The sequence below is a fragment of the Crotalus tigris genome, unplaced genomic scaffold (assembly GCF_016545835.1).
Source record: "Crotalus tigris isolate CLP2741 ecotype Arizona unplaced genomic scaffold, ASM1654583v1 scf7180000018862.1388955, whole genome shotgun sequence".
NCBI lineage: Eukaryota > Metazoa > Chordata > Lepidosauria > Squamata > Viperidae > Crotalus > Crotalus tigris.
Window position 1 is genome coordinate 753,350 of NW_024097242.1, and position 23,581 is coordinate 776,930.

The 23,581-nt window shown below is 41.1% G+C and overlaps 1 protein-coding gene across 1 annotated transcript; it reads right to left on the minus strand.

Annotated features, from left to right (window-relative positions):
• Positions 1–1,564: 1,564 nt before the first annotated feature.
• Positions 1,565–23,352, minus strand: LOC120314199 (methylthioadenosine phosphorylase). The gene is made up of 8 exons (XM_039357042.1): positions 22,793–23,352; positions 19,132–19,218; positions 18,218–18,276; positions 16,364–16,531; positions 11,527–11,629; positions 8,036–8,275; positions 4,099–4,221; positions 1,565–3,101 (listed from the first exon to the last, which is right to left on the minus strand). The coding sequence occupies exons 1-8, from the start codon at positions 22,823–22,825 to the stop codon at positions 3,063–3,065; spliced, it is 852 nt and encodes a 283-aa protein (XP_039212976.1). The 5' UTR covers positions 22,826–23,352; the 3' UTR covers positions 1,565–3,062.
• Positions 23,353–23,581: the final 229 nt, after the last annotated feature.

The window sequence follows — 23,581 nt, forward strand, 5'->3', positions numbered from 1 at the left end:
GCCCCTGCCCCTCCTGCCCGCAGAGCCACTCACCGCCTCCAGGGCCCGCTGCAGATCACCCAGCAGCGCCATTGGTGGCCATGCCCTCTGCCCGTACCCTGCAGCATCAACTGTGCATGATGGTGTGTCAGGGCAGAGTCTTGCCTACGCTGCCTGGCTGCCATGTCCTTGGCTGCACTGCTCTGCGTGGGCCATGCTTGGGGTCGACTCTCTTCCATGGGGGCTGCTGGTGAGGAGGGGTTCACGGGGGGAGGCAAGGCTGGGGCAACGGCACGTGTGCCCACAGAGAGGACTCCGAGTGCCGCCTCTGGCACCCATGCCATAGGTTCGCCACCACTGGTATAGGGTCTTTTGCTTGAGAAGGGGATTGGACCTCCAAGGTCCCTCCTGGCTGAGGGATCTGATTGAAAACCACACCAAGGATTCCATCCTAGCAGTACCTGTGTGAATAGGTTGTGACAATATTATAGTCATTATATCTACTTGCACTGTTGTTACTAGAAGGAGCTCTAATACAAGTAGGCCTCAACTTATAGCTCATTTGTTTAGTGATCAGTCAAAGTTACTAAACCACTGAAAAAAGCGGTTTATAATCAGTCCTCACACGTACGACCATTGCATCACCCCCCCATGGCCATGTGATCAAAATTCAGGTGCTTGGCATGCATTTACAATGATTGCAGGCATCCCAGGGTCATCTGATTGGCATTTGTGACTTTCTCAGTTGGCTTCCAACAAGCAAAGTCAATGGGGAGAAGCCGGATTTGCTTAAAAATCACACAATTCACTTTAACAACTGCACCGATTTGTTTTGACAACCGTGGCAAAAAAAGAAAACATTATAAAATCAGGTATGAGGGTGACCCACTGAACTACCGTGCTTAGCAATGGAAAATCTGGTCCTGATTGTGGTCATGAGTATAGCAAAGAAAATGGCTGCTGAATAATATGCTGGCTTTGGCATTTAATGTTCAATTGGTAGGTTTGGATACACGTTGACCGTTGGATTCTGGACTGCTTGTTAATACTACAGAACCCATGAGTCCAGAGAATTACACTCACGTGGTACAAGGAGATGCTATCAACTATCTTATGTGGACAGCAGTCTGTGAAAAATATGATAATTCATTTGGACCAATGACATGTCAATGACAATCTTCAGAAGCCGAAAGCCCCAGATAGGCTTCCTGGTCATCATTACAAAAAGGAATAAAAGAAATGAATCCAGCTCTTTAAACTTTCTACTTTAAATTCAATATCAAATCACAAAGTTACAAGCAAAAGGACAGGCAGCTTCCAGAACCCATGCAAATAATGAGTTCGTGTCCTTCCGACAAAAAAATATCTATTTTGGCAGCCTGCTACAAATCAAAAAAGTGTAGTAAAAAGCAAAACCAGAGTGTCTCACTTAAAAAATAACTGCAGATAAATCACTGAAACTCTTAAATGACTATAGAAGAGATTGATAAGCCTCCATCAATAAAACCATTTTCTGCTCATTCAGAGCAACCTAAAGAATACCTAGGGGTAAGCATGCCTTGTTTCAAACAAGTAAGACACAGAAGAGGTTACATTGAGTTTTATTTGAGAAAAGCAGCATTGCATCCTTTCTTAAAAAGAAAAAGGGGTGTTTAACATACAGAACTAACTTGTCATATCCTTGCATAATTTGCAAGGATATGACAGTATACTATTATTGTAAGCATTCAGCAGCACCATTCCAAACAATGTGAATATGTCCTTTAGAGACATCACAGTTTTTCTTCACCTTTCACACTTCAAAATATTTAGGAAAAAGCTAAACACGAGTCTTGGATGACTTGGTACCGAATTGTTTCCAAGACTGTACTATGTAATTGTTCAAACAGGTGTTATGCATGTGCCGACATTTTGTAACAATCAATGACTTTTAGGAAAATAAATGCCTGGAAGTTCTTTAAAGTGTTTCATTAGCCGGAACCATAACAACAGGATTGTGATGCCTTGCAAATTCTCAGAAACATCACCAATCTAGATTCCGTTATTCTGCTGCCTTTGCTAGAAGTAAATGGTGTATTGGAGTCTTCAATAAAAGGTGATTGCAAAACTTACAGCATTTTTTCTGACGTGACATAGTGTCCTTGGTTTGGAGAAGCTACCACAGCCATGAGGGCCCCAGAAAACTTCTAACGGAAATGGAGTTGCTTAACACTCACTATTAGCAACTGAGGGAACACATGATTGAGTCCTTTGTGGTCTTTAAATGTCTGTTATTCTTTACCACACAAAACCCACGTATCCTTTTGCTGTCCAACCCCCCCCCAAGCCATTCAACTAAAAAAATAATAAATCAACTAGTCTACTTATCTGCTACATAACTCTTTAAAAAACATGTAAAAAGAAAACAAATCCAGCAATTCATGAAATCCAGCATACTAAACTGAAAACACAAAAGAAAACAGATCTGACATTAGTAATAAAAGCAAATATTTTCTTAACAATAGGCTAAAGACATAAAAACCGTATCATATCACTTTGGAAAATCTTAGCCAGGAAATCTTTAAAACAAAAAAGTGCAACCTGTAATTGCTCTTATTTTTAAAAAAAGACAGTAATTTTCTATTAAAAAGCATAATAAAAATGCATTTAATCTCCATTCAAAACCATTTTTTGCATTATAAAAATGCTATTGAATGGCAATCTACTACTACAACCACTCTGGGGGTGGTCATTTGAGGGTGAGCAAGGGCATATAAACATACCTTGTTATAGCTTTGCCATGTTTGAATTGAGTTATGATCTAATATTTGAGCTAGAGGTTATAACCTTTTTTTTTTGCCTCTTTCACATCAGTGGAGCATGATTATCAAGTACCAGCTATTGTGTTCACAGTCTGAAATGTCAATTTTAAGAATTAATTACTTTTCAAATCTGCTGTGAATGTTCTTCAGCCTTTGCAAGATCTTATTCCAAAAGAAGCATATTAGCAGATGGGAATGAAAAATGCTGCATCCATTAAAGGCATTCTTTAAAAGTAAACACGCCTATCTTCTGATCTTCAAGCACTGTATCTTGCTAAGTTTTCAATGTTTTGGTAGCATAACGGATAACTGCACAGTATTCTGAAATACAAGAATCAGAACAAGGGGGGGGAAGCTGTATTAAGAAACAATTATTTTAAGGTTTGTAATTATTATACAGAAGTTACGACCTATCTGAATAAAAGCATTACAAAATAGCAACAGATTTTTGGTAAAAGATAACAAAACTATGCACAAAAGTTATGAGATGTCAAATAAGAGCCTTAATTCACTTCAACACCTGAAGGCTTTGTTGCCTGAATCCTGCTTTATACATCACAATATTAGTGTTTTACGTCATTGTTATTATGAATCAGAAACAAATACAGATAGATTTCGACTTGCGAGTTTGTTTAGTGACCAATTTAAGTTAAGTGTTCAGCAACAGAAATTTTGGGCTCAATTGTGGTTGTAAGTCGAGGACTATCTGTAAGGAAAGAGGTCAACTAAGGTGTGTTTTCTCTCTAAAAAATACCATATTTTGTGTTCCAAATCTACAACATTTCTTCTTACATAGGGAAGAAAATAAAATATTAATCACACTTGCCTCTCTCTCTCTTTTAGAATACAGAAGGGAAACTTGTGATTTCCCAGATGTTGCTGCAGTACATCTTGGCATGTCTTACCATTGGTTAATGACCTGGGATTAAAACTTTAACAACATATAAGAGCCATAGTTTTGTGGCCTTCTGACAAGCAGTCAATGGACAAGCTAGATTCAACTAACTGCATTACAAACGACTGAAATGACTCACTTAACAACTGTGGCAAGGAAGGTCATAAAACGGGGCAAAATTTACTTAACAGCTGTCTCACTTAGCAACAAAACTGTTGGGCTCAATTGTGGTTATTAAGTTGCAGATTACCTGTACTGTATCAACTGTAGTTAGTACTTATTGCATTGGAGCTTTTCAATGTAAGCTCGACTTGGGATGGGCAGGGATAGGCCTTCTCTCATTAAAAGTACCGTGGAAGCATTTTTTTTTTTAAAAAAAACACATATTCCTAAATAATAAATTAAATAGAAACACCAAATTACTTTCAAGTTCTGATGGGTTTCTGACCATTCCATGGATCCAACCTGTGGTATGGCAGTGAGTAGCAAACTAGTTGCTTTGTTTGCGTTCTCCTTCAGGGTCTTCAAAACTCTGTCTACTGAGACCTACAAGAACAAGACAATCATTACACACACACACACACACACAATCTTCATTTATATATATGTTGCCTTGTATGAGTACGTACAAAACAAATTTAATACATTAAAATAAATATACAGGAAAATGTGTACAGGTAGTCCTTCATATATGACCATTCATTTAATGGCAGGTCAAAGTTAAAATGGTGCTGAAAAAATGGCTTATGACCAATACTTACCTCATGGGTCACATGATCAAAATTTCAGCACCTGGCAAATGGCATATATTTACAACAACTGCAGCATCCCGAGTCATCCCAGGGGGTTTCCAACAAGCAAACTCAATGGGGAAAGCTGGATTTGCTTAATAACCACATGATTTGCTTAACAACCATGGTAAGGTAAAACCTTGTACAACTCACTTAGCAACCTCGTTGCTTAGTGATGGAAATTCTGGTCTCACTTGTGGTCCTAAGTCAAGGACTACTTCCAAATGTATCTGTAAGTAAAGGCTAAAAAAGTCCTGGGATTAAAAAAAAAAAAAGATTTAAAAAACGAAGAGTAGATTTTTCTGTCTCTCCTCTATGCCTAGATAGATTATTGCTTCTTGAAAGCTATAATTACTATTCAAAAGGAATCACAAAATTCTTCCATAATTTATCTATAACAGGGGTCCCCAACTCCCGGTTCGTGGCATGCCAGCAACTGGGCCGCACCAACAAGCAAAGCCCCATCCACGGGATGCAGGCAGCACATAAAGCCACGCCCCCTCCGGTCCACGGAAAAACCTCTCTCCACAGAACTGGTCCCTGGTGCCCAAAAGGTTGGGGACCTCTGATCTAGATGGTTAACACCATTTTCAGATGCTTAGACTTAGTTGTGATCTCCTTGGCAAAACACACTGAAAACCAGGAAGGGATTCTTTGCTTTTAGCCCAATTGTTAATAAAGGACTCTGCTAGCTCCCCCCCCCCCAGCACAAAGCTTTATGTACATTGTAATGACAATTTTATCTTTAACATGATTTACCATAGTTGAATTATAAGCTATGTGATCTTCCCTATATCTTTTGCACAAATAAAATCTATAGCCTCGTGGTCTATTTAAACTCCACTCATATTTGACCCCCCCTCCCCCCGTAAATTAACTGAATGAAGTCCGTTAACATTTTCCTAGTGAATAAATCACCTACAATTTTTCAATTATAGATTTCTCAAATGGAACTCAAAAGACGTCCACTTGCAATTTTAGCACATTTAAGATCTTTACTATATTTACTAAAACCCTACAAAATAGTTCGTGTTATCATTATATTACAAATATAGGGTTGACAATAACTTGCCCATGTCACTTTACCAGTGAAATTATTTCAAAATAAATAGCTGGGTTAGCAAAAATATTAGTTATGTTAAGGACCCTATCCCTCACCCATATGAAATCTTAAAGACTGACAGATTTACAAGACTAGTTTTTTTTTTTTTTAGAAAAAAATCAACTTTATCAGTGATTTGCAGATGCATGCACCCAGAAAAGGATCACAGGAAAACAAAATGTAGAAAACATGGGCAGTGATCATCATATTATTAACTGTGGACAATGGACAAAAGAGCGTATGTAGACCACTCATATTTCCTGGTCCTGAGTACCATGGAGATAGAATTAAAACTGCTTTACCGGCAGCAATTCAGCACTTTCACACTCCCCTCCAAATTTAATTTCAGCTGTGAAAGAGACCGATTGCCTAAAATTATCCACAGCTGTTTGAGAGAGAGCTGAGGGTGACACAAATTTTAGAGTCTGGAATACTCCTAGCTAGTTTGATAACTCCATTTCCATTGATTTTTCATTTCTGTTCTCCTAATTATAGGTGGGTATTCTGCAGCCATTAAGTCAATTTTCCTTTGGATATTTTGTTAATGTTTTTTTTTTTTTTAAAAGTCCTCCTCCCACCAGACAGATATTTTTCTTTCTGGATTATTTGCACTACCTCCCTCCTGTGGCTACAAATGTACGTACATTTGGAGAATGAGTCATCACTAAAGTTTATAAATTAAGATGTTACCAATAATGCTGAACTACAATTCCCAGCATCCATCACCACTGTTATGTAAAACATCTGGAATTTTACTGACTATATATCTCCGAGGAAGCAATCAGACTATCTAGGAAAGTATCTCTCAAGCAGCAAGACTCATTGGCAAACATTGTGTTCAAAATATAGCAACTTCTCTTTTTGATTGGGAATTCCCTTTACAGCAGGAGTGTCAAACTGCCAGCCTGCATGCGTCACGTGGAAGCCGCGCCCACCCCATTGCCGGCAATGGCAAAACAGTCCCGATACGTTGCGCGATGTCACGAGTTTGACATGTTTGCTTTACAGGCGTGATCAGCCAATTAAACACAGGATCATTCAAGCAACAGTAACAATAGTGAACAGCTTTTATGGTAGGGCTTTATAACTTATTTTAATATAAGATTAACTGAATTTACAGAACTGATGAAATTGACCAGTCTAGTCCGGGGGAAAAAGTTTTTTTAAACAAACAAACAAACAGCAAAACCTTTTATTAACTTTTTGTTGAAAGATGAAAAGACTGAATTGATTGTTTGGGTAAAACTTATAAAAAGTAGGGGGGAAGGCATAACTGTATGTTTTCTTCTCTTTTCATTCCCTTTATCATACTATCTTTTCTTTGTATACTTTTACTGTACAAAAAAATCCATACATGTATAAACACACATACACACACACACAGAGAGAGAGAGAGATTCTCCCATTGCCTTAAGCTGTACCTCCTAATAGATGAAGACCCTTATCAAGCACTACTTAACTTGTCTCAGTGGAACAGGCAGAAGCTACTGAGGAAAAGCAGTCCCAAAGCCATCCAGGCCTCATGCTATTTGGCCTTTAATTGGAAATCAGCACCTTGAATTGCACTTGGAACCTTACAATGAACGAGCAGAGTTTGTGCAGCAGGCATGTAACATGGCAGTTCTGCAACTAACTGCTGCTAAACATGTACGTGTTTGGGACCAGCTGAAGGGAAGACCCACAGTAAGGTACAGTACTGTACCTTACCCTACCCTACTGTAATCCAATATGGTTGTTCCGTATTTGACTGGGTATTTTCACAGCCTCACCTGGTGTGCCAGTTGTAGCCTTACCTGGTATAAAATGCATTGAAGATGGCCACTCATTCCTTCGTTATCTCTCAATAACAAACGCATGAGTGGCCATCTTCAACACATCCTATACCAGGGAAGGCCAGAACTGGCACACCAGCTGAGGCTGTGCAAAACCCAGTCAAATATGAAACAACCCTGCATTGAGTCAGCCTTTCTACCTTGGTTAGGTTGAGTTGGATTGAGTCTATTTTTCCCTGTTCAAACCCTAACGTTTTGCAGACTGTATGAGAGCTAGAATTCCTGAAATATGCAGATAGGGATAAATGAGGTGATTCATTTTAATTGGTTGCTTTTAGTTTCATTAATGTTTGCATTCTGGCCCTGCTCTTTTATGGCTTGTAGCAAGCATAAATACACAATCATACACATACACGAACATATGCATGTATATTTACAGGTATGTCACAGGCACTCATTTCTTCTCACATCCAAGAAGCTGGCGGCTGATGAGTGGGGAAGAAACTGAGCCCCACAAAGATTGACAGTGTTTGTAATTTTTCCATCTTTTTTTGGGGGGGGAGGGATTCATATAAAAACGACATGCAGAAAATGGATAGCTTAGCCAAGAGATTTGGCAAGTAGTACCGTTCCAATTTTTGTGTCTATACTCCTGAAAAACATATCCCCCAAAGAAAACAGCAACTTCCACTCACCGTTTCTTCATGTTCTTTCCAGCAGTCGTAATCGGTTGCCATGGCAATGCTCGCATAGCAGATTCCCGCCTCCTTTGCCAGAATGACTTCTGGGACTGTCGTCATATTGATAACATCAGCTCCCCAGCTGCGAAACATCAAGCTTTCAGCCCGAGAACTAAAACGTGGTCCCTCGACTGTAATTACAGTCCCCTTTGAGTGACACTTGATTCCAAGCTTTTTGGCAACATCCAGGAGAACCTGAAAACGTTAAGGGAGATGAAAAAGCCACCACTACGTATCCCTGGGGGGGGGGGAGGCTGTCATTTGAGCCCCCTCTGAATATTAACTAACATCTCATGCAGAATATCAAGATCATCTCTATTATTTCATTTTTTCCTGCAGCTGCAACGATGCTCAAGTGTATAAAAGCACAGCTTGAGAACAGCAACAAATTAATGCTTAAAAAAAAAAAGTTATTGTTTTATTTACCCTGGGAGCATACTTGTTTTTTTGTCAAGCCGACAGCAGCCTCATTTGACTGGGAAACGATATGTTAGGAAATAGAATAATCGAGGGGCTGGGACTAAGAAAAAAACAGAAGTTGACTGAATTTATATTCAGTTGAAATGTAAACATTATTCCCCATTCTTCAATTTCTGTGGCTTTGAGAATTTGATGCTGGGCACATATGGAAGGCTCTTGGGACCCCTTGTGGTCATGGAGATTGAGCTGACATAACCCCAGATCAAGACCATCATAGATTTCTTCAAGCAAATGCAATTCTCATGTTATTTTTATTTTCTAGTTAAAAAAATGCTTGTTGAACTATGTTCTAAGATGCTGAAAATCTAAAAATGGATAAATGTATCCAGTTTATTTTATAGCACTTGATGGCATAAGCCAGGATAAGGTAACCCACCCCAAACATTGCAATTCTGACAAATATGGATTCTGAAAGAGGGAAGGTTAAAATAGCTGTTCTCTCCCTGCTTGCTTGTCCCCGTCTGACTTATATCATGGAGATTAATTTTTCCGCAAGGCTATTTCTTCAAGGCTGAGGATCCGCTTTCTGTCAGTGGTTAAGGATGCTAATTTTGGATGTTCTGATTTCTGTATGGAGAATGTCCTACAACTACCCTGCCTTTTATTTCCTAAGACTCATTCTTGCAAGGCTTAAGGCCACAGGGTCCTTTTAGTACAGGATAGCAAATGCAATGCCTTGGCTTCTGTTCCCAAGTCTTCTAGATTGTCCCCAGAGACTTCTGGATTTTGCAGAAACAAGGTAGCACCTGCAATGTGGGTAATAATCCCTACTCATGGACACTCATGCCCTAGTCACCTCCCATCTAGACTATTGCAACGCACTCTACATGGGGCTGCCCTTGAAAAGCATCTGGAAGTTGCAGTTGGTGCAAAATGCAGCAGTCAGCATGGTTTTTGTGCAGACTTCAGTGTGCACGTGTCACCTCTCCTGCGGAAGCTGCACTGGTTGCCAATTTGCTTCTGGGTGCAATCTAAGGTGCTGGTTGTCACCTTTAAAGCCCTTAATGGCTTGGGACCAGGTTATCTGAGGGACCATCTCTCGTGGGTCACATCTACCCGACCCACTAGAGCAGGGAGGCAAACTGTGGCTCCCAGCCTCTTCTGCCATTTGCAGAGAGAGAGACAGACAGAGAGAGGCACTTGTGCTTCCCTTCTCTCTCTCTCTCTCTCTCTCTCTCTCTCTCTCTCTCTCTGTGTGTGTGTGTGTGTAAAAAAGAGAGTGGCCTCACCTTGTTCGACGAGCTGACAAACTTATTGGACGGGGCTCCTCCCTTTGCTGCATCTCTGCAGGAAGCAGGAAAGGTAGGAGAGAGGCTGCCTGTTGCAGAACAGCTTGAAGCCAGCTTGCCAGGTGAGCAGAAGATCGGAGAGAGGAAGAGAGGGGGGGAGAGAGAGGGAGAGAGAAGGAGGGAGGGAGGGAAAGAGAGAGAGAGAGAGAAAGAGAGAGAGAGAGAAAGGAGAGAAAGAGAGAGAGGAAAGAGAAAGGGAAAGAGAGAGAGAGAGGGAAAGAGAGAGAGAGAGGGAGAGAGAGAGGGGGGAAGCGCAAGTGCCTCTCTCTCTCTCTCTCTCTCTCTCTCTTACACACACACACACACACACACACACACACTGAGTGGAGGAGACCCTTTTGACATCTACAATGAAGATAACACTGCATATATCCTTTTTACCTTTATGATATAAAGTGTTTTGTTTCCGATGGGAAATGGATCCAAGTGGCTCTTTTGAGTGTTTTGGGTTGCCTACCCCTGGGCAAGGAGATACATCTGGCTGGACCCAGAAGAAAGGCCTTCTCTGTAATGGCTCCCTCCCTCTGGAACATCATTCTCCAGAGACCGGCCTCCACTCTAACTCTTTCGGAAGGCCCTGAAGACGTGGTTCTGCCAGTGGGCCTGGGGAACCCAGAGCAGGATGGAGCCCATTAAATGGCTGGTGTGAGTGTGTGTTGTCTCCAGGGTTGGGGTTATTATTATTTATTATTTTAATTTTTTATTATTTTTTCTTTTATATTGTGTTTTTATTTTCTATAAGCCGCCTTGAGTCACTGTGAGTGAGCAGGTGGCAATATAAATTTTCCAAATAAAGAAATAAATCAGGCTAGGCAAGTGGGGAAGGGACAGGGAGAACTATAGCCATAAAGACCTTGCATTACTTACTACAGTATTTCTCAACCATTCTGATGTGTGGACTTCAACTCCCAGAATTCCCCAGTCAGCATGTTAGCAAGGAAATTCTGGGAGTTGAAGTCCATGCATGGTAAAGGTGTCAAAGTTGAGAAACACTGACCTAGAGATTACCGACTGCCCAACGATCCACTGCTATAATTTCTGACATGACAAATAACGAAAGGGAGAAGCAGCTTTAGTGCAATTTTCAATCATGTGCAAGATTACAAGATAATTCATCTAGCACTATTATGTAAAGCAGAGGAGGGAGGCTTTATGCATTGTCTAGTATCCATCCAGCTGCATATGTTAGTAGCAGAATGGTAGGAAAATGGAAATGGTGGAAAATATTCATTGCTCAATCACAGACAGGTAGTCCTCGCCTTACGACCACAACTGAGCCTGATGTTTTTTGTTGCTAAGTGAGACAGCTGCTAAGTGAATTTGCCCCATTTTATGACCTTTCTGGCCACAGTTTTTAAATGAATCACCGTAGTCATCAAGTTAGTAACACAGCTGTTAAGTAAATCTGGCTTCCCCATTTACTTCCCTCGTCAGAAGGTCGCAAGAGGGGAATCACATGAACCCTGGGAAATTCCAACCATCCTTAATACACACCAGCCGCCAAGCGTCTGAATTTTGAGCACGTGACCGCAGCGATGTGGCAATGGTCACAAGTATGAAAAACAGTCATAAGTCACTCGTGTTGTTGTAACTTTGAATGGCTTGAATGGTTACTAAACAAATGGCTGTAAGTTGAGGACTACCTGTACTAACTTCAATAATGTAAGGTCTACTAACTTCTCTTGTTTTGGCACAGAAAGGTTCTGCCATAGAAACATGGCACACTCCTGGGAGGCAGGAATTGGTCCCGTCATAGAAAGTGAGATGCCTTTTTGTTGTCCTGCGAAGAAAAAAAAAATACTAATCAGAGAAGACTTGTATTAAGCCTTGATGTAAATCATGAGTATCTGATCTTTTGGCTTGCCTTGATTAAACAGGAACTGTCTTGGGCTGCATATAAAATATATAATATAGCTAATGTACGATGATACAAATCACACAATAATGTTAAAAGTTTAGGATTCTATGGCTTCCCCATTGACTTTGCTTTTTTTAAAAAAAATTTTTTTATTGATTTTCTAGTTTTACATTTAAATATTTGTAAAGCAACGTGGCGGCTGGGTTGATTCAGACTTCAATAATGTACAAATTTCTTTAGTACATTGACTTTGCTTTTTAGAAGGTCGCAAAAGGTGATCACATGATCCCAGAACACGGCAACGGTCATAAATACGAGTCAGTTGCCAAGCGTCTGAATATTGACCATGTGACCATGGGGATGCTGCAATGGTCGTAAGTGTGAAAAACGGTCATAAGTCACTTTTTTGCAGTGCCACTGTAACTTCAAACAATCGAACAATCACTAAATGAAGTCAAGGACTTAATGTTAGAAGAAATAATATTGTCATAGGCAAATTAATGGGAAACAGGGCAAACCATACCATCCAACTGAAACCAGGCTTTGTGGAAACAAAACATACCCACATCCATCTTGCTGAAAAGATTGTAATAACTGCTCTTCTTCTTTCCTAAATTATACCGGACAACCACAGTAACAGAATTACAGTTTGTTCTCGGGGTGGGAAAAAAATGAAATGTATTTGGACAGACACATAGAAAGAGGCCTTAAACAGAAAACTGATGATTAGAAGACCAGAAGTAAAAAAAAAAAAGGGAAAGGAACAAAATGCTTTTCAATTTGTAAACCAGAACTGGCAAGAAAAACATATCAAGACCGTGTCATGCCTTAAAAATGCACACAGAATGCTATTTCATCAGCCAAATTCAGCTGAAACATTTGTGAACATACACAGCAAATGGGCTGGGGAAAAAAAGAGAGTATAGCTAAAAACAGGCTCAATGCAATCCTGCCAAGACTTCAGAACGTCAACTCTCACCAACCCTGTCATCATTACCAAAGGCAAAGAATGGGAAGAGTTATTCATTCCAAACATCTGGAAGGGATCAGGTGGCTACTCATAATGCAATTCGCCGGGAACAGGAACATACATACATTACCCCTGCCAATATGAAATGGCTTTTTGACCAATGACTCTGCTAAATGAGTAAGAGAGAGAGTAAGAGAGAGACATTTCAATAGCTTTGCTGCAAAGTTCTGAGTAACTATTAGACATACAAGAAATAGCAGACTTGTAATACAATGATAGTCTGCTCCAGTAGGATTAAAACTCCCAGAATTCTCTGGCAATGGCTATGCTGACCAGGATTCTGGGAATTGCAGTTCTAACATGCGGTGGGCATCAGGGAGGGGGCACAATGTACAGCCGCAGCAAAGATGATGGGAAGAGTGAAGATTTTGGCCGTACTTCATACAGTAAGAAAACCAACGTGGTGCATTGTTTATTTTATTAACAGAGCTGCATAACTCTTGCTGTGACAATAAGCAAATTGGATTACAGCTACTCTTGGATCATAGTCTTCTTCAGAAACTAGCATTTTCCCCGGGAATCAACTAGTTCAGGTCATGGTTTGATTCTTGAGAGGCTGAAGTTATGTTTAAATCAACTGCTTGCATATGCTCAAGAACACAGCACAGAGTTCTTGCGATGCGGTGTGTATCTTTAAACTAGAATCCACCAACTTCACTTTAAAATGTAGCTTTTGCAACAGTTGAGAAAAGAGTCTCAGAAATGTAGCTTTTAGAAAGGAGATTTTAAAAATGGATATTGTGAAGTTTAGCCATTATAAATAGTTCTGCCAGCTATTCTAAACCCTGGGAAATTTACGCCAATCATTTCTTCCAACCCAAATGTCAACCAACTTCACATGCAAAGTCATTGGTCAGGCGCACTTAATAACCACACGATTCACTTAACAGCTAACAGCCATGGGAAAGGTTGTAAAGTGGAGCACAACTCACTTAACAACTTGCTTAGCAACACAAATTCTGGCTCCATTGTGGTCATACAAAGAGGATTGTTTTGGTGATATAAGATGCCAGTTGACTTAGTGACTTTCGGAAAAGATCATGCAGAAAATATGACAGATTCTGATGGATTGTGTATATGAAGGAACAGGTGTTGCGATGGAATACAGTGAAGCAGTAGGTGGTCCCAAGAAGGAGGGAGCACATTCCAAGGATGGGGGCACACAACCAGAGACAACACAGCCTGGAGTTGGACTAAAGAAAGCAGAAGAGATTTAAGATAGCCACTCCCTAGAATATCCCAGGTTATCTCCCTCTGGGTTGAGAGTAGCATAGATTTAGCCTGGCAAGATTCTGTCTATATGGTATAAGCAAATCAAGACCTGAATTTTGGCTGGATTTTTTGTGACTATGCCATTCTTGGGCTTGGCCTGACACAGATGGATCTGGATATGTCAACTTGCAGATGACACCAAGCTGGCATGAATAGCCAACACTCCAGAAGATAGGCTTAAAATACAGGAGGATCTTGAGAGACTTGAACGTTGGGCACTATCTAACAAAATCAGGTTCAGTGGTGAAAAAAGTAAGGTTCTACATTTAAGCAAGAAAAACCAAATGAACAGGTATAGTATAAATAGTACCTGACTCAATAGTAGTAACTGTGAGAGGGATCTTGACAATCACTTTAATATGGGCCAGTAGTGTGCAGCAGCTGTCGAACAAGCTGACACGGTGCTAGGCTGCATTAACAGAGGGATAGAATCAAGATCATGTGAAGTGTTATTACCACTTTATAATGCCTTGGTAAGGCCACACTTAGAATACTGGATCCAGTTCTGGTCACCACGATGTAAAAAAGATGGTGAGACTCTGGAAAGAGTGCAGAAAAGAGCAACAAAGGGGGCGGGAGGCTAAAACATATGAAGAACGGTTGCAGAAATTGGGAATGTTTAATCTAATGAAAAGAAGGACTAGGGAAGACATGATAGCAGTGTTCCAATATCTCAGGGGCTGCCACAAAGAAGAGGGGGTCAACCTATACTCCAAAGCACCTGAAGGCAGGACAAGAAGCAATGGATAGAAAGTAATCAAGGAGAGAAGCAATCAAGAACTAAGGAGACATTTTCTGACACTTAGAATAATTAATCAATGGAAGGACTTGCCTCCAGAAGTTGTGGATGCTCCAACATAAGGCATTTTTAGCAAGAGTCTGGGCAAACATTTGTTTGAAATGATATAGGGTTTCCTGCTTGAATATGGAGGTTGGACTAGAAGACCTTCAAGGTCCCTTCCAACTTTATTTTTCTGTTTGTGTGTCAACTGCAAGAAGCATGAACTGGGTATGTGGGCAATGGCAGAAGAAATCAGGCATTGAAGTCTGACTGTGGAGCTGGGCTTTTATAACAGAACGGCTCGCTTTGTAAGAACATTTAAGATCCATTCCTATTTTTTAATAAATACCATAATTGTTTTTACAGAGCAATAAATAAAATTTGACAGCTCAATTGCACTTTTCGTTTTGTTTTTTCCCCCTTCTTTTTGCTGTCTTCCAACAGTAATTTGTTTTGCGAAAAAATAAAGGGAGGAAAAAGAGATCAAGAGTTGGTATCAATGTGCTTTAATCCACTGATCAAAACATAACAGTCTGTATTGTAACTCAAATGCTGGTCTAAGCTAGCTGAAAAAACTAGGTTGTCTCAAACAAATGCAGAAAACTTTTCTTCCTCTCCATCACCTATATTAAAAGCTAAATGGACAAACCTAAAGAGACATATGACACATCTTCCTTGTGTTTGGCTTAATAATAATTCATCATATATTTTTTTATAAATTACCGTATTTTCCGGCATATAAGACGACATTCTAAGCATGCAAATCGTCTCCGAAGTTGGGGGTCGTCTTATACGCTGAGTCGTCGTATACACTGGAAAATACGGTACATCTATGAAAAACAGTAAGTTAAGAAGAGTCAGGGTTTTTTAAAATATATATATCTATGGAAAACGGTAAATTAAAGAGACAGTGTGAGGTCAGAACAATATCCTATACATCTCTCGGCTCGCAAAAAAGAGGGGATCTTGTCAATTTCCCAATTACTTCAAAATATACGCAAAACAGCTTGATGCTTTTAAACCTTCCATCCTCGCTCCCTCTGTTCTCCACCTACTCCTTCCTCCTAGCCATAGATTATCTCCTGCTTCTCTACCCTTGTTGTACTTTCCTTTTCTGCAAACTTGGCAGAAGAGCTGGGGAATCTCACCAGAATAGACTTATCTGAGACATTTTGTTCTCTAAGGAGGAGGAAAAAGGCAAATAGGAAGGTAGTGCAATCTCTTTTCAATGCTGCAAGAGGACAGACGTCTTTCAATAAGGCAGTCAGCATGATGGGGTTTTTTTCTGGGAGGAGGAATCATCCTATGGTGATATGGAATACTGCACAGCAGTTTCCTATAATCCCATGAGGTCATTCCTCCTCTTCCCGTATGTGCTGCTGCACGAGAGGTTGGCTGTCTTATTGGAATAAAACAACGCGCTTGCCACTACGGATTAAAAATAGAGCTTAACGCATTTGACAGAAGCTGATTTTTGGAGTTATGTCAAAGTAGCAGAACCTCTTGCCAATTTAAGACTTAATTCTATTTCTTTAGTTCTAGCTCTACAGAGAACTAGATTTTTCTCCCTTACCGGTCTATGAACTGGTCAATTATAACGAGATCTCCGGGCTGAATCTCTTCTCTTAATGAACCACAGGCAGTAGTCACTAGTAGATGGGTGCAACCTTCTTCTTTTAGTGCCCACATGTTGGCACGGAAATTGATATTTGTTGGCATGATAGAGTGATGTCTCCCATGCCTGGGGAAAGAAAAAAAGAATCTGGGTAAACCTAAAAACACAATATAAAAATGGAGAATAACAAACGGACAAGCTATTTGGGCAGTTACATCTGCATTACAATCAGGAATCAATACAACAAATCATGATTTGCTCTGACCCATTTAACTAAAGATGCTCAAACCTTTTCAGGTTAAAGGTTCATATCTGGCCTTTTTGAGTGACAGGACAATAGACACATTCAGAAAGCAATTTCATTTCATTGCAATTACATTGATCATTTGTGGAAATGATTCCCCAGAGCACTTTTCTCAGGATCTTTTGAGTTTCACTGGAGTTACCGATAAATTATCTCAACCTTATGCAAATGTGAGTTGAGCAGAATATTGAACACCAAGACTAGGGTGAGAACTTAAACTGGGATCTAAACATGGTGGCCCCTTGTCAAAGTCCCTGAGCTCACTTATTAGTGCTTGATGCTACAGCTATAATTTGAAGCACAGAAAAAAAAGCAGCTTTTTGAGTAAGGAAGGTAGCAAGGAAAATCTTTCAGAGTGGTCAATCCAGAATCTTCAGATTGTCTATGTTACTCACCTTGCAAACCAGATGTTAGGTTGCCGGAACTAGGTTGGGGCAAGTTACTGGTGCTCACCCTGTTGCACGGCGCTCAAGTCTTGAACCAGGGCTGTCAGCTTTCTGACAAGCTCAATGTCTTTAACCACTGAGCCATCGCATCCCCAGTTCAATAAAGTATATAATCCTATATTTAGAGGAATTTCATGAGTAACTGATATAATCCTCAACCTTGAGATGGGCAATTCATGGTGATTATGCAATTTCTTGTGAAAGTTGCTACTTCCCACCACCCATACTGTGCCTTCTATCAGCCGCCTGATTGGTGAGCATCTAGGAAGCAAGAAGAGATGATAGCACAAGGAAACTCTAGCACAGTGGTTCTCAACCTGTGGGTCGGGACCCTATTTGGGGTTGAACGACCATTTCACAGGGGTCGCCAAACAACGCAGTCCGCCATTTTTTCCCCTTTTCCTTGGCTGTGCTACTCCCTTTTATTCTATTGGCTTTTGAAAGCCAATAGAATAGTCTCTCTTGAATAGAGTCTAATTCTATTGGCTTTCAAAAGCCAATAGGAATTGTCCAGGCTGCCTCTGCCCTGCTGAGCCCACCAAAAGTCCCATTCTGCAAACGGTGCTGCAAGTTGTCTGCAGCGAAGGCGAGCTGTCTGGAAGTTTCTACCCCTCCCTGCTGAGCAACTACTAAAAATGTAAGTAAAAGAGGGCCAGGGGTGGGAGGTGGGAGCCCAGCGGGCGCAGGGAGGGTTGCTGGCGCGCGTGGGGCCCGGCGGGTGCCTTACCTCCCTTGGGCTGGGCCAGCTGATGGCCCAGCCGGTGGTCGGCCTGCGCCGTCTCTGCCGCTTGCCAGCTACGCCTCAGCTGGCGCAGGGGGCGGCACCACACATGCGCGGCGCTCCCGGGCAGGGAAAGTCCTTGACTTACGACCAGTTGGGGTTGCGGCATTAAAAAGGTTGAGAACCACTGCTCTAGCAGAATTCCTCCGTAGCCTGCCAAGCAGTTGCCAGTGCAATTTGCATTGTTAGCAAGCTTGAAGGTTTGGCTTGATTACAATAAATGGTACATCACATTTTCTAATGCAATTCTAATTCATGTGTTTTAAAGGAATTTCACCTACCTGGATAGAAGCACACAGTCAACGTTTTTTATCTTTCCTGAAATCAGTGCATCTGATGGCTGGAATTAAAAAAACAGCACAAACAAATATTACAGAGGCATCGTAAAATTCCACCAACAAATCACAAAAATCTAATTTACCACTAATGCAGGATCAAAGTGGAAATCCATTATGGACCACAATCCTACGCATTAAATCACACATAGAAATAAATCTCAATAGGTTTTGATAGACTTTGCTGCAGCCAATATTTGATATACAAAAACAATTGCAAAATCATTTGTACATTCTTCAGAATATTATAACTGCAGAATCAATAGCAGCCAGCCACTGATCAATAATGGCTATTCTGGGACCTGACTGCTTGGGTTTCTTAGTGAATACTATGGGACTAATTCAAAGTACAGAACATCCCTGGAAAAAACATCCATAAGTAGTATGGAGATTAGCTCTGAATCTGTGAGAAATATTTGTAACTAATGAAGAGGACAGTAGCTAATAAATCTGAAATGAAGTCACACTTTGTGAATACATCTCCCCCACTAAATATACCCAGTATGTACAAGCCTTTCATGCGTACACAAGGTAAAGAGCTGATTTAAGGGATCCACAGTCAGCTGCCATGGAATCAGAGCCATTTGCCAGGAGATTAGAAATAATTTGGCCACCCAAAGACACATGGTGGACATTATTCAAAGAACTATACTGTTTTGTGACTTTCTTATCTTTCTTCATTCAACCCTTCCAAGTGTTAATCAAGGTATTTTAAAAATCCAATCAAGCTGCAAATGTACTGGGTGTTTTTTCATAGAAACCTATGAGAAATTCTTGGAAATACGGCTCAATCTCATGTGTTTTCCCTAACACACTATATATACGCACAAAACAAACATGACTTAGTTACTTATACACACCTTTCCGTATGGCGTATCAATGTATTTCTCTGCTCGACCTTCTAATATCTCAGGATCGTCCAGACCAGTCCCTCCGATAATTCCAATCTTCCAGGGAAGAAATATAGATTAGAAGACAAGATAAAAGGATATTTTTTTCATAAATGTACCACTAATATCACAATTTCTTTATTGCTTTATTTATTTTGATAAGGCTGGCTAATACACCTCTTTCGCCTTAGGCAACTTCCTTAATCCTTAATGGAGGACAGATGGAAAAAGTACTAGTAACAGATGGCCATCAAGAGTTTCTACAGGGTATTTGTATCAAAACAGGCACAGTAGCACACTTTATTCCCTTTGTAAGCTGCCAGAAGCCCAGAAGAACAAATCCAACAACAACACTAAGGGGGAACAGACCTGCCCCCTTATCTCTGTTCTTGTTCTAGATTGCCCAATCAACCCCATACATTTAGCAACGTTGGTAAAGTTTTCATCTGATGAACAGGAAATCTCTACTCCAAAAATGGCAGTGCTTCTAGAAGCCTTTAATGCAGTCTTTCCTAAACCTGACATATTCTAAATATGTAGATTTCAATTCCCAAATATCACACATCTCAGAAGCATCAAGGTTGGAGAAAGCTCATACGTAACATTAGAGAAGCAGCTTCTGAATCTTTCTACTGCCTGAGACAGAATGGGTAACCTTAGTCCACAGCACCACACGCATACCTCTCAGGACAAACCAGAACCCATGTTTTTGACTAGTTCAGGTCTTCAACCTTATTTATTTTTAAATTTATTTGCTGCTTATCTTATCATGAGGCTACCCTAGGTGGCTTACAATAATAAAGGAAGAAAATGAAAGAAGCATAAACTGAACCGAGTAAAATAACAGACTAAAATAAACAATTGGGAGTAAAATAACAGACTAAAATAAACAATTGGGAGTACATCAGTTAATTTTAACTGCTCCTCAAGAAGCTAAAAACACAACTTAAAAACAAAGCTTTCCCCCATAACGGCAACCCTGTGAGGTGGGTTGGGCTGAGAGACATGCCTAAAACCCCCAAATTCAAATCACTGGCCACATGCTTGCAACTCCCAAACCAAAGACTGTCCACCCTGAGATACGGAAATTACCCTCCCTCACCTTGTTTGGTCACTGACTCTGTATATTGCCTGGATTCTCTAGCACCGTGCTTCTCCAGGTTAAGTACACCTATAGCACACTAATTTCCACTTGTGAATTTACTTAGACACATAACCTTCTGCTACTGCATGTAATAAGGAACGATAAAAAGCAGTAAGTAAACTGCTTTTAAGGGAGGATAGGCTACTTTTTCTGGTCCCTGAGAAGAATTCTAAGAATGGCAAGATTCCCTAAAACATTGCTTGAAAATCAAATTGGTAAAGAAGCCATTGATTGTGATGCACAGATGCTTTTTTTTTTTTAAAAAAAGGAAAAGCCCTATTTCATATCGATCCTACATAAGTCTTTAAAATATCCTGTTCTATTTTTAACTACATAGTTCCTATGGCATTATATATCATTAGAATTTTGCTTACGTTAGGACAGAAGGCAAGGCCTTTTGATATCTGTCGTGGATTCTGTGTGACATCTTATTACATAATGGGAATTTGATAGTTAATCTGCTGGCTGAACAAGAAAGCCCCAAAGCAATAGGCAGAGGAGATGAGAGTTATGTAAACCCTGATTCAAAATTCCCATACAGTAATTCATCTCCTATACTGTAGGACATGAGCTTGGCAAAGTAATATTTTTCTATTATGTAAGGGTGAACCAGACATAAGCAACTTTACTATGGAGTCTTACTCACAGAAACATTTTCTAACATGTGACTTAATAGCTTCCAGATAATAGGTAATACCATATAAGACATTTTGACCCCATTTGTTTTTAGTGACTGACTGAAAAAAGTGACTTATGACGATTTTTCACCCTTAGAACCACTGCAGCATCCCGATCACATGATCAAAATTTGGGCACTTGGCAACTGGCATGTACTTATGACAGTTGCATTGTTCCAGGGTCATGTGATCACCATTTGTAACTTTCCCACCTGGCTTTCAACAAGCAAGGTCAATGGGGGAATTCAGATTTGCTTAACAACTGTATGAGTCACTTAACAACTGCAGTGGTTCAATTAACAACTGTGGCAAAGGGTCGCAAAATGAGGCAAAACTTGCAGACCATGAATCAGAGTTGAACTTGGTTAGGGTTGAACCTGGCTAGCACTTAAAAGATAACAAAATATCAGAAGTACCAATCTGCAAAATTAAAATATATACATATCTCAAAACAGCCAACACCTTTCCATTGGGCACCTAACAAAATAACACATTCATGTCCATCAAATCATCAAGAGTTGAGCACACATAAGCTTAGGCCTGTTCAGGTGTAGATGCTAGTTCTTGTTAAGCTTTTATGTATCAGTATAACATTTTTGTTTTTATTCAAAACTGCTTTGTGCATCAGCAGAATGGCGGGAGAAAAATTCAATCTCACGGTAGTCCTCAACTTACTACCAAAATTGAGCCCCAAATTTATGTTGCCAAGTGACAAATTTGTTATATGAGTTTTGCCCCATTTTACGACTTTCTTTGCCACATTTGTTAAGCGAATCACTGCAGTTGTTAAATTAGTAACACGGTTGTTAAGTGAATCTGGTTTCCCCACTGACTTTGCTTGTCAGATAGCAAAAGGGGATCGATCCCATGACGCCGGAACACTGCAACCCTCATAAATAGGAGTCAGCCGCCAAGCAATCAAACGTAACTCACATGATCATGGGGATGGCTCAACAGTCGTTAAGTGAAAAATGGTCTTAAGTCACTGTTTTCGGTGTTGTAACTTCGGTCACTAAGCGATCTGTTGTAAGTCGAGGACTTACCTGCATTCCTTTCCAAGGCTTCTGAGCAGCCTCGGAAGCCCAGTACAAAGCCTGGGTGGTCCCCAACTCCAAACTCTAGGAGGATGGGGAAAAAAACCAGGAGCCCTGCCCGTTGCATTGTGCTTGAGGGAGGGCGGCAGCCCCACGATCTAGCTCCTAGCTTTTCGTCTGAAAATCGGAGAAAATCCTGCCTCATGTCCCATCCACAAAAGGATCAAAGGAGGTGGGGAAGAGATCGAATGAAGTCCAGCAAGCAGAGCAAAAAGCCGAAAGGACTTATAGTAGGAGACCATGGTGACAAGCTTGGAAACCCTTTTCGAGAACTAGATTTGTTCCACTATCTCAGCCGCCCGCCTGTCCCCCCGGGATGGACGCGCTCTTCTCTCTCCAGCCCGCAACGGCAAACGTTTACACAACTCCCACCTGCTCGCCTTTGATCTGCAGTAAATCTTACTGCGTTCAGCCGGGCTTCCTCGGTTTGCAGCCGAGCGGAAGCTTACTGCACCCCCTCCCGCCTCGCCAGACAACCCAGGCGCCGCCGCAGGCGGAGATAAGCGCTGCTGCTTAGGCCGGCGAAAGGTGCACCGACTCGGTCTTCGGAGCTTCTCTCTCGTGCAGAGGCCCGCGGGCGCCTCTTTGCAGAGCCGCGGGAGCCCCGGGGTAACCGCCCGTTGGGGCAAGAAGCTCCCCCAAACGGGGAAAGCCGAGGGAGCGCGAACCGGAGCGGTTTTCCCGCTTGACGAAACGGCGGCCAAACGGCGCCTTACCTTCACGGCCGAGCAGACGGCGGCTGCAGCCATGTTCGCCCGAAGAAAGAGGAAGGAGGCGGTGCCGACTTCTCCGCCCAGGGATTGTTCCTCGTGTCGGGAGCCTGAAATGGGAAAAATCCCAGTGTCTGCCTTGCACCGATATCGTTGCGCGAGTCCCGGTTTTCTTTCCCCCGAAGGCGGGGTAGGTGCGGAGATTTGGCAGCGCTTTTTATTTTGTGGAGATCTGTTTGGTTTGCATAGCCGTCCTACTGAGGGCGCAGCGCCTTATCAGGCCGAGGCAATTTCTAACCCAGTACTCGCTGAAAGCCGCCGAAGTGGGAAAATCGATTTGGAAAAAAAAAAAAAAAGTTCGTGATTGATCCTAGTGATCCAAAGGACGTATCCTGGCTTTGATTTTCTACTGAGCTCAGTTGGATTCTGAACAACCGGTTGCAGAGATTTTTCTCTCACAAATATGCAACAAAGGGGGTTTAAGTCAAGACTTTTTAGGGGGTGTCTTCTTAGTCCAAGGAATACAATGGAGGGAAAGCTATAAGCAAGCAAAAGTTGTGACATTGTAGAGTGCTTATGGGCATCTCGGATAATCTAATATAGTATTTTGATTTTGTGGTGTGGAAGCCTTTTCTTAAATAAATTTTAGTTTATCACTGATTTCATTTTCTTATTGAAAAGGAAAGTGTTTCTTTTCTTGGGAAAAAAAAGCACAAAATCAGGCGCGGTTAATATTTGAATGGGAGAATCAAAAATCTCATACTTGTAGCAGAAAGTCTGAAAAATTTCAGAAGA